The 12075-nt window shown below is 46.8% G+C and overlaps 1 protein-coding gene across 1 annotated transcript in view; it reads right to left on the reverse strand.

Annotated features, from left to right (window-relative positions):
- ULK4 (unc-51 like kinase 4) overlaps positions 1 to 12075 on the reverse strand; it is a gene marked incomplete at both ends in the record, with an annotated part of 268478 nt that overhangs the window by 196473 nt on the left and 59930 nt on the right. The window contains one exon of the mRNA XM_080715872.1: positions 9245 to 9427. Within this exon, the coding sequence (XP_080571998.1) occupies positions 9245 to 9427 (183 nt within the window). The remainder of the gene's footprint in view (positions 1 to 9244; positions 9428 to 12075) is intronic.

Genomic DNA, 12075 nt, shown 5'->3' on the forward strand with positions numbered 1-12075 from the left:
CAGAAACCCCAAAGTCAGAAATCAAACTTTTCCCAAGCGGTATGATTTCCGGGGCAAAGTTCAGAACAGAGCGCAGGTTCCAACAATCCAAGAATAAGTGGTTCACACCAAAGTCAAAAAGATGGAGATGAAAAAAAATCCTAACTTACCATGCGACCTAGATGCATCTTGGCTGAAATTCTCATAAAACTGAAGGAAATGAAGGAGGGTTGACTGCAGACATCAAGCTCCAAGAACATCTTTGACATATGTGAATTTCCTGGATGTGTGTCCAGGGAGCAGTGTTCAACTCTTTACTGGCACTGTAGCTATTTGCCAACACTTTAAAAACCACGGTGTCCTAAACTATGTTGCGAAAGGGACTTTTAAAAAGTATCAGGCTAAATCTAGAAATTCAACTTAAACATTTATCCCAAGAAAATAATTTAGAATATTCATGCAAAAGCGCTTCGTTCTAAGCATGCTCTCCCTAGCCAAACAATGGAAATTCTTCCGTGTATAGTAATGAACCGTTAGAACCGTGGCACCTTGTCATGAACTGTCCTGGCCTTTTAAACCCGTATGGAGGAGTTACAGTTCTACAACTTAGAAACGTTCTTCCTATCACTGGATAGCAAAACTATTTCCCAGTGTATAGTTGATCCAACTTTTGTAAAAAAAAAAAAAAAAAAAAGGCTAAGCACATGTGTGCACAGGGAGGGGAAAGCACGTGACTGTAAGCATGTGCACACGTCTGCCTATGCACAGAAGACATGAACCTCAAAGTACATATTACAGTTTTTACAGAGGCGACTTGCTACTTCAACTCTGAATTACGCATTCTACCTAATTCTGAGTTTCCTGTACTAAGTACACAAGCCTTAATTTATAAGGGCCATAAATATAATCTGGTAGAAGTTTTATTTAGTCTGGGCTGTTTTAACTTCAGATGTTAGAGAGAATTATGACCTGATCCAGTATCTTTCTCTCCAATAAAGAACAAGAACAACCATGAGCCCCAGCACTCAAACTCCAGATCTTGACGGCTCAGTATCCGCAGGACACATGCATTGTCGCCAGAGCACAAAGACACCAAATCAAGCTACAAACAAGAAAAACTCGTACAGCAGATGTGAGCACACAGGCTCCCACCGAGCCCACGCGGCCTGTTCCTCCATTCCGGCAGGCCTTCCTGAAGCCCCTATTCAACTATAAAAAGGCAAAGTAGCTTTACCTTTTTCAGAGCATGCATTGCAAAAAGCCCAGTAGAGGCCTGAAATTGCATAGTACTGCACCTGTGTGTGCTTTCTTATATATAACTTATCTATAATAAGTTTACATAGCAAATAAAGCACAGTACGAAATTAGCAATAGCTGGTAACCAGTGCAATCAATGTACCGATATACTATAATACATTTTTGTGTGTGTGGTACTGGGGTTCCTGGAAGCCCTTCTACCTCTGGGCTACACTCCCAGACCTATTTTATACTTTTTATTTGGAAACAGGGTCTCTTAAGCCAGCGCGGCTGGCTCCGAACCTGCGCGATCCTCCTGTCTCCGCCTCCCAAGCGCGGGGATTACAAGCGTGCGCCACCACGCCCGGCTAGAAGTTATGTTAATGCAGTGTTTCTCAAAATATGCCATCTCCTATTCAGTATTTTTAGACCCCAGTTGACAACTATAACCATGGGAAGCAAACCGGATTAGCCAGGTTGATCAACTCCCCACTCCAACAGCGATTCCTGAGTCGCATACAACGTGCTATCCACCAACAGCTTGAAGAGTTTCCTGCATGGCTGCGGTGGAACGTTAAGGTCTGACTTTTTTGCCCAATTTCCCCAACTATTGGAATATGCAGAATGTATCATTTTTAACAGTGACCCCACCGCGGCTGTGAGAGCGCCTTCACATCACGGCGTAGACGGCGCTCGTTTCAGATGGAGTCCTGTGGCTTAGCACAATCGTGGGCAAGCAGATCTTAAGGATAACGCATAAGACTCAATCTCCCAAGAGGCCAAGGCTGCTGGGTCATGAGTGTGAGGAAACACACCCCCAAGCGAGGCAGGGATTTGTGTAAACAAAGTCCTCCAGTACATAAAATCCACTTAAGATGATAATGAGCATGATTCAGATGGGAACAGACTCCACCATCTAATCGATGTGGTCTGAAATGAAAACCCGGCTGTGGTTTCCTACCACAAATGAATTAGAAAGGTCAATCACGAACTGTAAGACCACGAAGTATATTGCTCGTTAAGTAATCCCGAAGTCTAGACCTTATTATGAGAGAAAGATGCCACTGGCTTAAATGACTAAGTGACAAGTCGCTGTCATCTTTACATCACTTACTTTGTTGGAGAACAGCCTAGCATTACTGACACGGAGCTTCATTTAGGGGCCAAACCTTGAGGTGCTCCGGGCAGAGAATAGAGACGGGACAGCAAATTCACCATCAGGGTGAGGAGGACCAAACAACGAGGGGAGACAATCCAGTCACAGGGGAGACTCTATACTTATGGGGCCTCGCAGGACAAGCGCTTCTGAAAAAGCGTCCTTGTGCTGGGGACGCAGCGCTGGCCGAGCGCGGGCACCACCCTGGACTCCATTTCCACACCGCCCCCCGGGACAAGAAGGTTCGTAGTCAAGATAAACTTATACTTCATGAGCTGAAATTCATAGGTACATGAAACTAAAGAGAAAGTAATGTTAATTACAACTATCGTTGGGTGAGATCTCAGCTGATCTTGATTTCTTGAGGCTTCTAAATTTCCTAAACAATTTAAGAAGGAGGGAATAAGCTTCTAAGGAATTTCAACACAAGATGGTAATGTACAGATACTGGTCCCCTCCAAGGAGCCGCATGGACAGTTTTCTCCCAACAGGAGGTAAGAAGCTCAGCTTTTCCCCCAGGTCCTTTCTTCCAGTCATCCTATCCCATCAACAAGCGAACACTTGGAGACAAACTGGCCTTACAACATGAAGAAGGCTCATGACCCCGCTCCTCGCACATGTGGACAAAGGCATGCGTGTATTTCTTTCAGTAACACAATGGCCCAAACTGCGCCAAAACGCCTTAGGAAGCCTGGTGTCTCGATCCTGCATGATCCGGGACTTCTCCCAACTTCCCAGCCTCTTCCCAAGTCCTTTCCCTCCTGGTCACTATGCTCCAACTCTGCTGGCCTTTTTCTTAGATACTCCAAGATTTCCCACACTTCAGGGAAATCGACCCACTAAGCTCTCTCCCCAGGTTTGCACAGAGCAGAGCAAGCTACTTCTCAGCATTCAAAAACCCATCTTCTCAGGGAGGCCATCCTGGCTTATACCCCAAGGAGCTAACGGGGTCTAGCCACTGCCCACAGCCCCACCTGCGGGCAGCCCCTTGACTCACCCCATCACACTGCTTTGCGTTCTTTAGAATACTCCACCACCCCAGGGACTGCTTCCTTGTCTGTTGTCTGCTCTGTTTAGAGAGTAAGTTTTTATACTTGGCACTTAGAGCCACAGTCACCTTGGCAAGATTACTCAGCACATCTCATCTGTGGATAAGTTATAAATTCCCAAGCATCTGGCCCATGGTAGAAGTCTAATAAATCGAAACTTAAGATGAAAAACCAGAACATTTTAACCTTATATGTACATATATATTTTGCAGTACTGGGGATGGAACCCAGGGGCATTATACCTCTGAGCTATACCCCCAGCCCTATTTTTTTATCTTTATTTTGAAACAAGGTCTCACACTGACTTGCAAAGGGCCTAAGTAGCTGAGGCTGTATGCAAACTGCAATCCTGTCTTTGCCTCCCAAATACCGGTGTTGCCAGCATGCACCTCCACGCCCGGCTTAGCCATATATTTTACATGAGAATTCGCTGCACATTATTAAGCTATCAGATATTTAAAAGGAGCGAGAACACATACTTTTCTGTTTTCCTACCAAGTACAGCTCAAGTTCCTGGACATCAGCATAAGACTGAAAGGCAGCAAGCAGGAGATGAACAGCTGGGACCTTGGACTTAAGTACCCGCATGGTGTACCCTACGTCATGGAGCAGTATCTAGAGCCTCTAGAACCTGGGAAACAGCGACACACACACAGACACAAGGAAAACCAGCTCTCCCGAGCTAAAGGGGCAGCCATGACAGCGGCTTTACACAATGGCTACTCCTCGTCAGCCAGACATATGGAAAACCACATCCTGCTCCATCAGCAAAGGGCACGTAGGGAGGAGCCCCAGCTTGCAGCCTCATAGGAACAGGAGGCAACCCAACAGCGACACCTGCCAAGCTAGTGTCAGAGGAGACCACGAGGAGGGAGATCCGGGACTCCCGCCAACCCAGCAGTGGCCAGTGCCCTTCCGCTGCTGGGCTGTCAGTATAGACCACGTGGGGGTCTGGAACCCCCAACAAACCCCAACCTCTGCCACAATGGCATCAGGGAAGGTGGAGTGGAAAGCCTGCACCTTGATCTTTCACCAGCAGGAAGGCGCCATTCCCACCACCAGGGTGGCCATCGGAGGCTTAGTGGGAAGTCAGGTCCCACCAGCAACATCTACCAGCTCAGAAACCTAACAAGTCCGCTGGGACCTGGCTTCCACTCCGTCCACAGCAGCCACAAGGCAGCGCCCTCCTGCCCTGCCAGTCTGCCAAAGGAGCCTACTAAAATAGAAGGCTTAGAATCCAGAGCCTTTTAGAAAGACCACCACCAAAACTGTTTCATAGTTTCAAGTTTCGCAAGAGGAAGAAGTTCTGGGGTCTTTCCGACCTCCATGAAGGTACACAGTCCTGAAATGTATGCTTACAAATGGCTGTGACAGAAAATCTTATGTTTTTTCTATAACAAAAAAAGCATTTCAGAAAATGCCAATGTTAATCCAGAGTAAATGATTATTTATCGTTCCACACACTTAATTATTCAATCATTTCAGATACATGGAAGAGTAGTTACATGTTATGAAACAATTAAAAATCATATTAAGCAATGCATCGTATTTTATTGCCTTCAGGCTATATACTGGCAGTTTAATCAATCCATGCCTGTGCTGAGGGTTAAGAAAAAAAGCTACCAAAACGCTATACCTCTCACAATTACTGATGCGGTGAAACTGCTCGAGTGTTGCTTTTTTCTAATAGCATTTAATAACTTGGGAAATTCAATAGCAAGAACTAGACGGAGATTGTTGAAAAAATATCTTCTGAGGCCCAACTTCTTAGCAGAATCCAAATTAAAGGCAAGAAGTAGTTGGCGCTATTTAGAGAGTTTACTGTGTAAATCTGAGTTATTAATATTACGGAATTTTAACTTTCATTATAAGCCCAAAATTTAATAAGTCAAAGCCGAAAAACCACAGAAGCAGTATATTCTTTGATTTTCTTCTCATCAGTACGTGTTAACTTTGCCTAGTAGCGGGCTCGCGGTTTATCTGTAGGCACACGTAACATCTGAGCAATTTCACTCCCTGATAACCTCCCCTTCCTCTACCCTAATGGTCTCCCATTCTACTTTTGTGACACCCCTTTATTTTTAATTTTCCCCCCACTGGCTTCCATATATGAAAAAAACACACAGTATTTGAGTGTGGCCTATTTCAGTTAACATGATGTTCTAGGTCCATCCATTTTCTTCTGCTTGGTTGGCTGAAGCTCCATTGTGAATATATATCAGATTCTCTTCATCCATCTGTTGACAGACACGTAGGCCAATTCCACGAGCAGCAGACTCAAGTGGTTCTCTATACCCTGAGCACTGTTACCTTTGCCATGTTTTGAGAAACATGAGGCCTTTGGTTTGATCCTCAGAACCACAAACCTAAAATAAACTCACCATTTCCAAGTGTGCCTCCCAAGCGAGGCGTGGTGGCACACCTGGAATTCTGCACTTGGGAGGCTGAGACAGGAGCATTACCGGTTGGACGTCAGGCTCAGCAACTTAGGAGTCTCAGCAATCTAGCAAGACTGTTTCAAAATCAAGAGGGCGTATAGCTCAGCGGCAGAATGTCCCTGGGTTCAACTCCCAAGTACCACAAAGATGCTTCCCCCCCACTGCGGGGATGAAATAACTAGCTCAAATGCTGTGCACCACATCCTCTTTATAAGTCAATACGCATTAAGATGTTAAAAACAAAGGGGCCGAGGATGTAGCTCAGTGTTATAGTGTGTGCTACCATGTGGGAAGCCCTGGGTCCAATCTTCAGTACAAAAAAGTATAGCTCAAAGTATCTCTAACTTTGCTAATTGCTTTTCAAACTTAGTACACTATAACCAGGGGTCCTTTTCACCCTTTAACACCTCACTGAACACTCATCCTCAGGCAGAGTTCTCACACCAAGTTCAAACAAGTCACCTCGGGATCTCATTAGATGTCGATTCTGCCTGGGAGTCTGCATTTCCCCGCTTCCCAGCGAAGCGACGCTGCTGGGCCAGGCGTCCCTCTCCAGCAAGGGACGAGAGAAGAGGCCTGGCAAAGCCACCTCTACGGCCCCGTGTAGCGCTACAGAGCTGTGCTATCATGGTGCTTACACCCTCTCACTCAAGCGCAGGCAGCCCAAGTCCTGCTGAAATGGCCAGCTTATCAAAAGCCACCTGGAGGTTCAATGCAATCCCCGTCACAATACCAGTGATATTCCTTGTCTAACTAGAAAGAAATCCTAAGATTACTATGGAAGACCAAAAGGCCCAGAATAGCTAAAAGCAACCCAGAGCAAAAAAAAAAAAAAAACCCGAAAGCATCACAGTATCTGGTTTCAAATATATCGCAGAGCCATCACGACAGGAACAGCACGGTCCTGACAAAGACACGTAGACCAAGGAAACAGAAGATGGAGATACTGGCCGGTGCAGAAACGGTATCTGACTCTGGACGAAGGACACTGGAGACAAGACAGTTTAAGAAATGGTACTGGGAAAGCTGGGTATCTAAGCAAGAGTAAAACTAGACCCCTCTCACCCTGTGCTAAAGCCAACTCAGAAAGGACCAACGATCTAGACAGAAGGGCAGAAACTGCGACTGCTCTAAGACAGCCTAGGGGCGTCACCCCAAGACACGGGAGCAGGCAAGGGCTTCCGAGCGGGACTCCTTGAGCGCAAGAGAGTAGCAAGAACCCAAGAGTGGCCGGCTTTTAGTCAAGAAGCGTCTGCACAACCAAGGAAATGGAAGACTGTCAAAGAATTGGAGGAAATCTTTGCCAACTTCTCTTCCAGAGAACTAATATCCAGAATATATATAGAACTCTCAACACCAAAAAAAAAAAAAAAACACCACCTATTCAGTAAGCAGGCACATCAACTGAGCAGACACTACTCAAGAAATACAATGGGCAGGTGTGGTGGTGCCCGCTTCTAATCCTAGCATTTGGGAGGCTGAGACGGGAACATCCAGATTCATGGTCAGCCTCAGCTACTTATGCCCTCTGCAACTCAGTGAGATCTTCTTTCAAAATAAAGTCAGGCGGAGGGTGTAAACTCAGAGGTGGAATGCTCCTGGGTTCAATCACCAGTACTACCAAAAAAAATTTTTTTTTAAAATAAAACACAAGTAAACTCAGGTGAGGATGGGGATGGGTACTCTTATGCACTGTTGGTAGGTAGTACAGCCATCATGAACATCAGTACGGAGTTTCCTCAAACTAAAAACAGAGCCAGGCATGGTGGCACACGCTTGTAATCCCAGCACTCAGGAGGCCGAGATTGGAGGACCAATGATTCGCAGACAGCCTCAGCTACTTAGCGAGCCCTTAGCAACTCACTGAGACCCTGTTTCAAAAATAAAGACAGAAGGAGGACTGGGAGTGTAGCTCAGAGGTAGAATGCCCCTGGATCCCATCCCCAGTACCAAAAACAAAATAAAAATACAAGTACTATATGACCGAGCTGTACCATTCCTTGTACTGAGTCGGCCTAGGCGTCCTGCGACAGATGAATATAGAAAATGTGGTCTAAGCCTGGCGTGGTGGCGCACGATTGTAATCCCCGCGCTTGGGAGGCTGAGACAGGAGGATCGCACAGGTTCGAAGCCAGCCTCAGCTACTTAGGCCTCTGGGTTCCACCCCCAGTACCACCAAAAAAAAAAAAAAGAAAATGTGGTCTGTATAACAGAGTTCTAACACGGCCATAAGTGAAGTTATGTCTTTCACAGAAAAAAACCTGGAGAACATTATGGTCAATAAAATAAGCCAGACTCAGTCGACTACTGTATGTTTTCTCAAATTGTGGAAGTTACAAAAAGGGGGGAAAAAAGCAGAAGGAGACCAATAGGTAGAAGGGAATCGGAGGGGGGGAGGGTAAAGTACTGATGAGTGAAACTGACCAGGTCACAGAGTGTGCACGTACCAATGGCCCCATCAAGCTCATATGTACCAATAAAAAAGAATGATAATATAAGGGGACACGGAGAGTTGGCTAGCGTCAGTGCCACAGTCTGCGCTACGTATTACGTACTGGGTAACACAGATTTCCTCAGAGGCGGGTCTCTTTGTAAATCAGTTGGCTTGGCGTGCAATGTCTACAATTTACTGGATTTATGGTTTCCAGTGCTCAAAATAACTTGTGATGGATGGAGACTCCATAGAACAATCTGATGATGCTTTTAAGAAAAAGGAATCGGGTGTGGTGGCACACGCTTGTAATCCCAGTACTTGGGAGGCTGAGACAGGAGGATCACAAAGCTTCTAAGCCGGCTCCTAGTGAGAACCTGTTTCCAAATAAAATATAAAATAGGTCTGGAAGTGTAGCCCCGAGATAGAAAGCCCCTGGGTTCCAAAAAAGAAAGGAAATATTTATGAACTGTACCATAGACAAGATAGAGGAGAGCCAAAGAAATAAAAAGCAACTCAAACACAAGGCGGCGCTAGTGACGATTTGGTTTGGCAGGTACTTGACCCAGGAAGGAAATAAAGAGGTCACAGAAAGTGGAGAATGGGGGGTCTCCTAAAGCAGGCAGGGGACACGGGAAAACGATAAGGCTGAGGTGGATAAGGTAGAAACACCAGCACAGAGGAAAGACCCAGGGGTTTCTAATTTTTCCACTACTGCCAGGAAGCCAACGGACAGAAGCCATTGACTGAATTTCTATTTAATCCTGGAAGGGCCTGGTGTCACATCTCCGGACGCATTCTCTGTGGGACAGAGGTTCACCAAAATCCCAAAGCCGTCCCTTGGGAAGAAAAGGGATGACATCTCCAGGGATGACACTAGTCGGCGAGTCACTTGCAGCTGTAGAGGAAAACAGCAATTCTCGAAGCAGGGCGACGGGTGGGGTCACAGTCCAACCTTCTCCTGAATCAGCCTCTGCAGATGGATCCCACAGGACAGCAGCGCCGTGAACAAGGTCAGCAGGTACTGCTGGACTCTGCAGATGGCCGAGGCCAGGGCGCCGATGATGGAGTTCAGCCCCACCTTCTCGATCACGTTCTGGAAGGCGGCGGGGGACTGGCGCGTGACTCTGCACAAGGCCTGCGGGGACAGAAGCACAGGTCCATCAGATGGCACCAAAAGGTACTGTCGTTCTCTTGACCGGGGAGGATGGGGGGGGGGGGTTACACGTTCTACCTCCAAGCACGAACTTCCTCTCTTAAGATGATTCCTACTGATAAAGTACTGATGAGTAGAAACCTGAATCTTCCACAAAAATGTGTGCTTCAAAGTAAATGTTTTTCCCAGGCATGGTGGCACATGCTTGTAATCCCAGCATTTGGGGGGCTGAGACAAGAGGAAAGAGGATTGCAGTTCAAGGACAGCCTCGGCTACTACTTAGTGAGGCCCTTTACAACTCAGTGAGACCCTGTTTCAAAATAATAGGGTTCGGGGTGTCACTCAGCAGTAGAATGCCCCTGGGGTTCCATCCCTAGTTCTGACAAACAAAATTTTGGGGGGGTGGTACTAGCGATTGAACCCAGGGGACTTTTACCTCAAGCTACACCCCCAGCCCTATTTCTATGCTTTGGCTTGAAAGTTTTGCTAAGCTGCCGAGAGCCTAGGTTGCTGAGGCTGGTCTCAGACTTAGAATTCTGTCTCAGTCTCCCAAGTACTGGGATTACAAGTGTGTGCCCCATGCCCAGCTCGTTCATTTCAATTTTTGTGAAAATGTGTGACCATTAGAGCCTGAAGAGGTAAATAGTATCAATGAAAACCTGAGAGATTCTTCTCCAAAGCCTCTCAAGAGTGGGACTAAGGAGTTAAGGTAGAAAAGGGGGGAATTGAGCCGGGTGTGGTGGTGCGCGATTTTAATCCCAGTACTTGGGAGGCTGAGACGGGAGGATCACAGGTTGGAGGGCAGCCTCAGCCAAGTAATGAAACTCAACCTGGTGAAACCCTACTGCAAAATAAGAATAAAATAGGACGAGGTGTAGCTGAGAGGTAGAAGGCCCCTGGGCTCAATCAACAGCACCAAGGGGGAAAAAAAGGGGGGGGGAGGGAGAAAGGGAGCGTCAAGTCAACCTTATAGTTAGTTCTGCGCCATTTCAAGTTTTCAAGCGAATGCAAATTAAGATTTTCAAAGTTCCACGCCAGTGACTACGTTATACATTTTTTAATGCCACCGAAATAAGCCCCGGCAGGAAAGTTTCTCCATTAATAATTTGTGCATTTACTGCCATTTCCAAAGTTAGGGAGTGAACCAAATGCGCTGAGAGCACTGGCCGAGCACTGGCTCGCCGCCTCCCCAGCAGTGCAGGGCCCTTTCCTTGTGTGGCGTCACCCGGGACAGTCATGAAACCCCGTCTCAATCCCTGGCGCCACTTCGCACATATTGGGGATCGGTGTCCTTTAGAGGACAGCTGTACCCAAGTGCAACTGCGTCGTATTAGACTCTCCTTAGCACACGACAGTCTCCCTTCCAGACTTACAGATGGATGAATTAGACTGCAGTTTAGAAGATATGGAAGCAAGCCGGGCGTGGTGGCGCACACTTGTAATCCCAGCATTCGGGAGGCTGAGACTCGAGGATCGCGGATCGTGGCAGCCTCTGCTAAATAGTGAGGCCCTCTCAAACTCAGTGAGACCCGGGTTCAAAATAAAAAGAGTAGCCGGGCGTGGCGGCGCACACTTGTAATCCCAGCATTCGGGAGGCTGAGACTCGAGGATCGCGGATCGCAGCAGCCTCCGCTAAATAGTGAGGCCCTCTGCTAAATAGTGAGGCCCTCTCCAACTCAGAACCGGTTTCAAAATAAAAAGAATAGCCGGGCGTGGCAGCACACGCTTGTAATCCCCGCGCTTGGGAAGCTGAGACAGGAGGATCGCACGGGTTCGAAGCCAGCCTCAGCTACTTAGTGAGGCTCTCAGCAACTTAGTGAGACCCTGTTTCCAAATAAAATATAAAAAAGGTCTTAGAGTGTAGCCCAGAGGTAGAAAAGCCTCTGGATTCCACCCCCAGTACCACCAAAAAATAAATAAAAAATAAAAATAAAAAAGAGGGCAGGGGGTATAGCTCAGAGGTCGAATGCCCCTGGGTTCCATGCCCAGACTCACACACACACAAAAAATATGAAATCAGTGTTCTTCATATCTAAAACCAAATAGGGCTGAGCATGGTGGCTCACACCTGTAATCCTAGTATTTGGGAGGCTGGGACCAAAGGATCACAGGTTCAAAGCCAGCCTCAGCAATTTAGTGAGACTCTCACCAACCTAGCAAGACCGGTTCCAAATAAAGTTTTAAAATAGGGCTGGGCTGTCACTGAGGTAGAAGACCCCTGAGTTCAATCCCCAGTCCCACAAAAAATATTAAAAAATAAAAGAAAAGATGTGCAGGAATGAGCAGGCCGCAGAAAGGCAGCGAGGATGGCATGGTATTTTGGGGGCTGGTGATCAAAAGAGGTATTTAAGTGGATCATAAGAGAAAGGCTTGTATTTGTTCAACGGACAATTAAATTGATACGCCCTTGTTAACGCATCCTCATACATAATTATCCTTTATACCGACTCATTACAGCCACTTACATAAAACAGCCCAACAGCCAACCCACCAACACACGAAAGCTGCGAGACCGACGGGCCCCGACATTAGCACCAGTTCATCCCGGCCACACACACAAGACCATTCAGCACAAGGCCTGAACGAGGGTGCTCAGGAGGCCGGAAACACCAAAACCCAAAGAACTTCTC

Source organism: Muscardinus avellanarius (genome assembly GCF_963383645.1).
Source record: "Muscardinus avellanarius genome assembly, chromosome: 18".
Lineage (NCBI taxonomy): Eukaryota > Metazoa > Chordata > Mammalia > Rodentia > Gliridae > Muscardinus > Muscardinus avellanarius.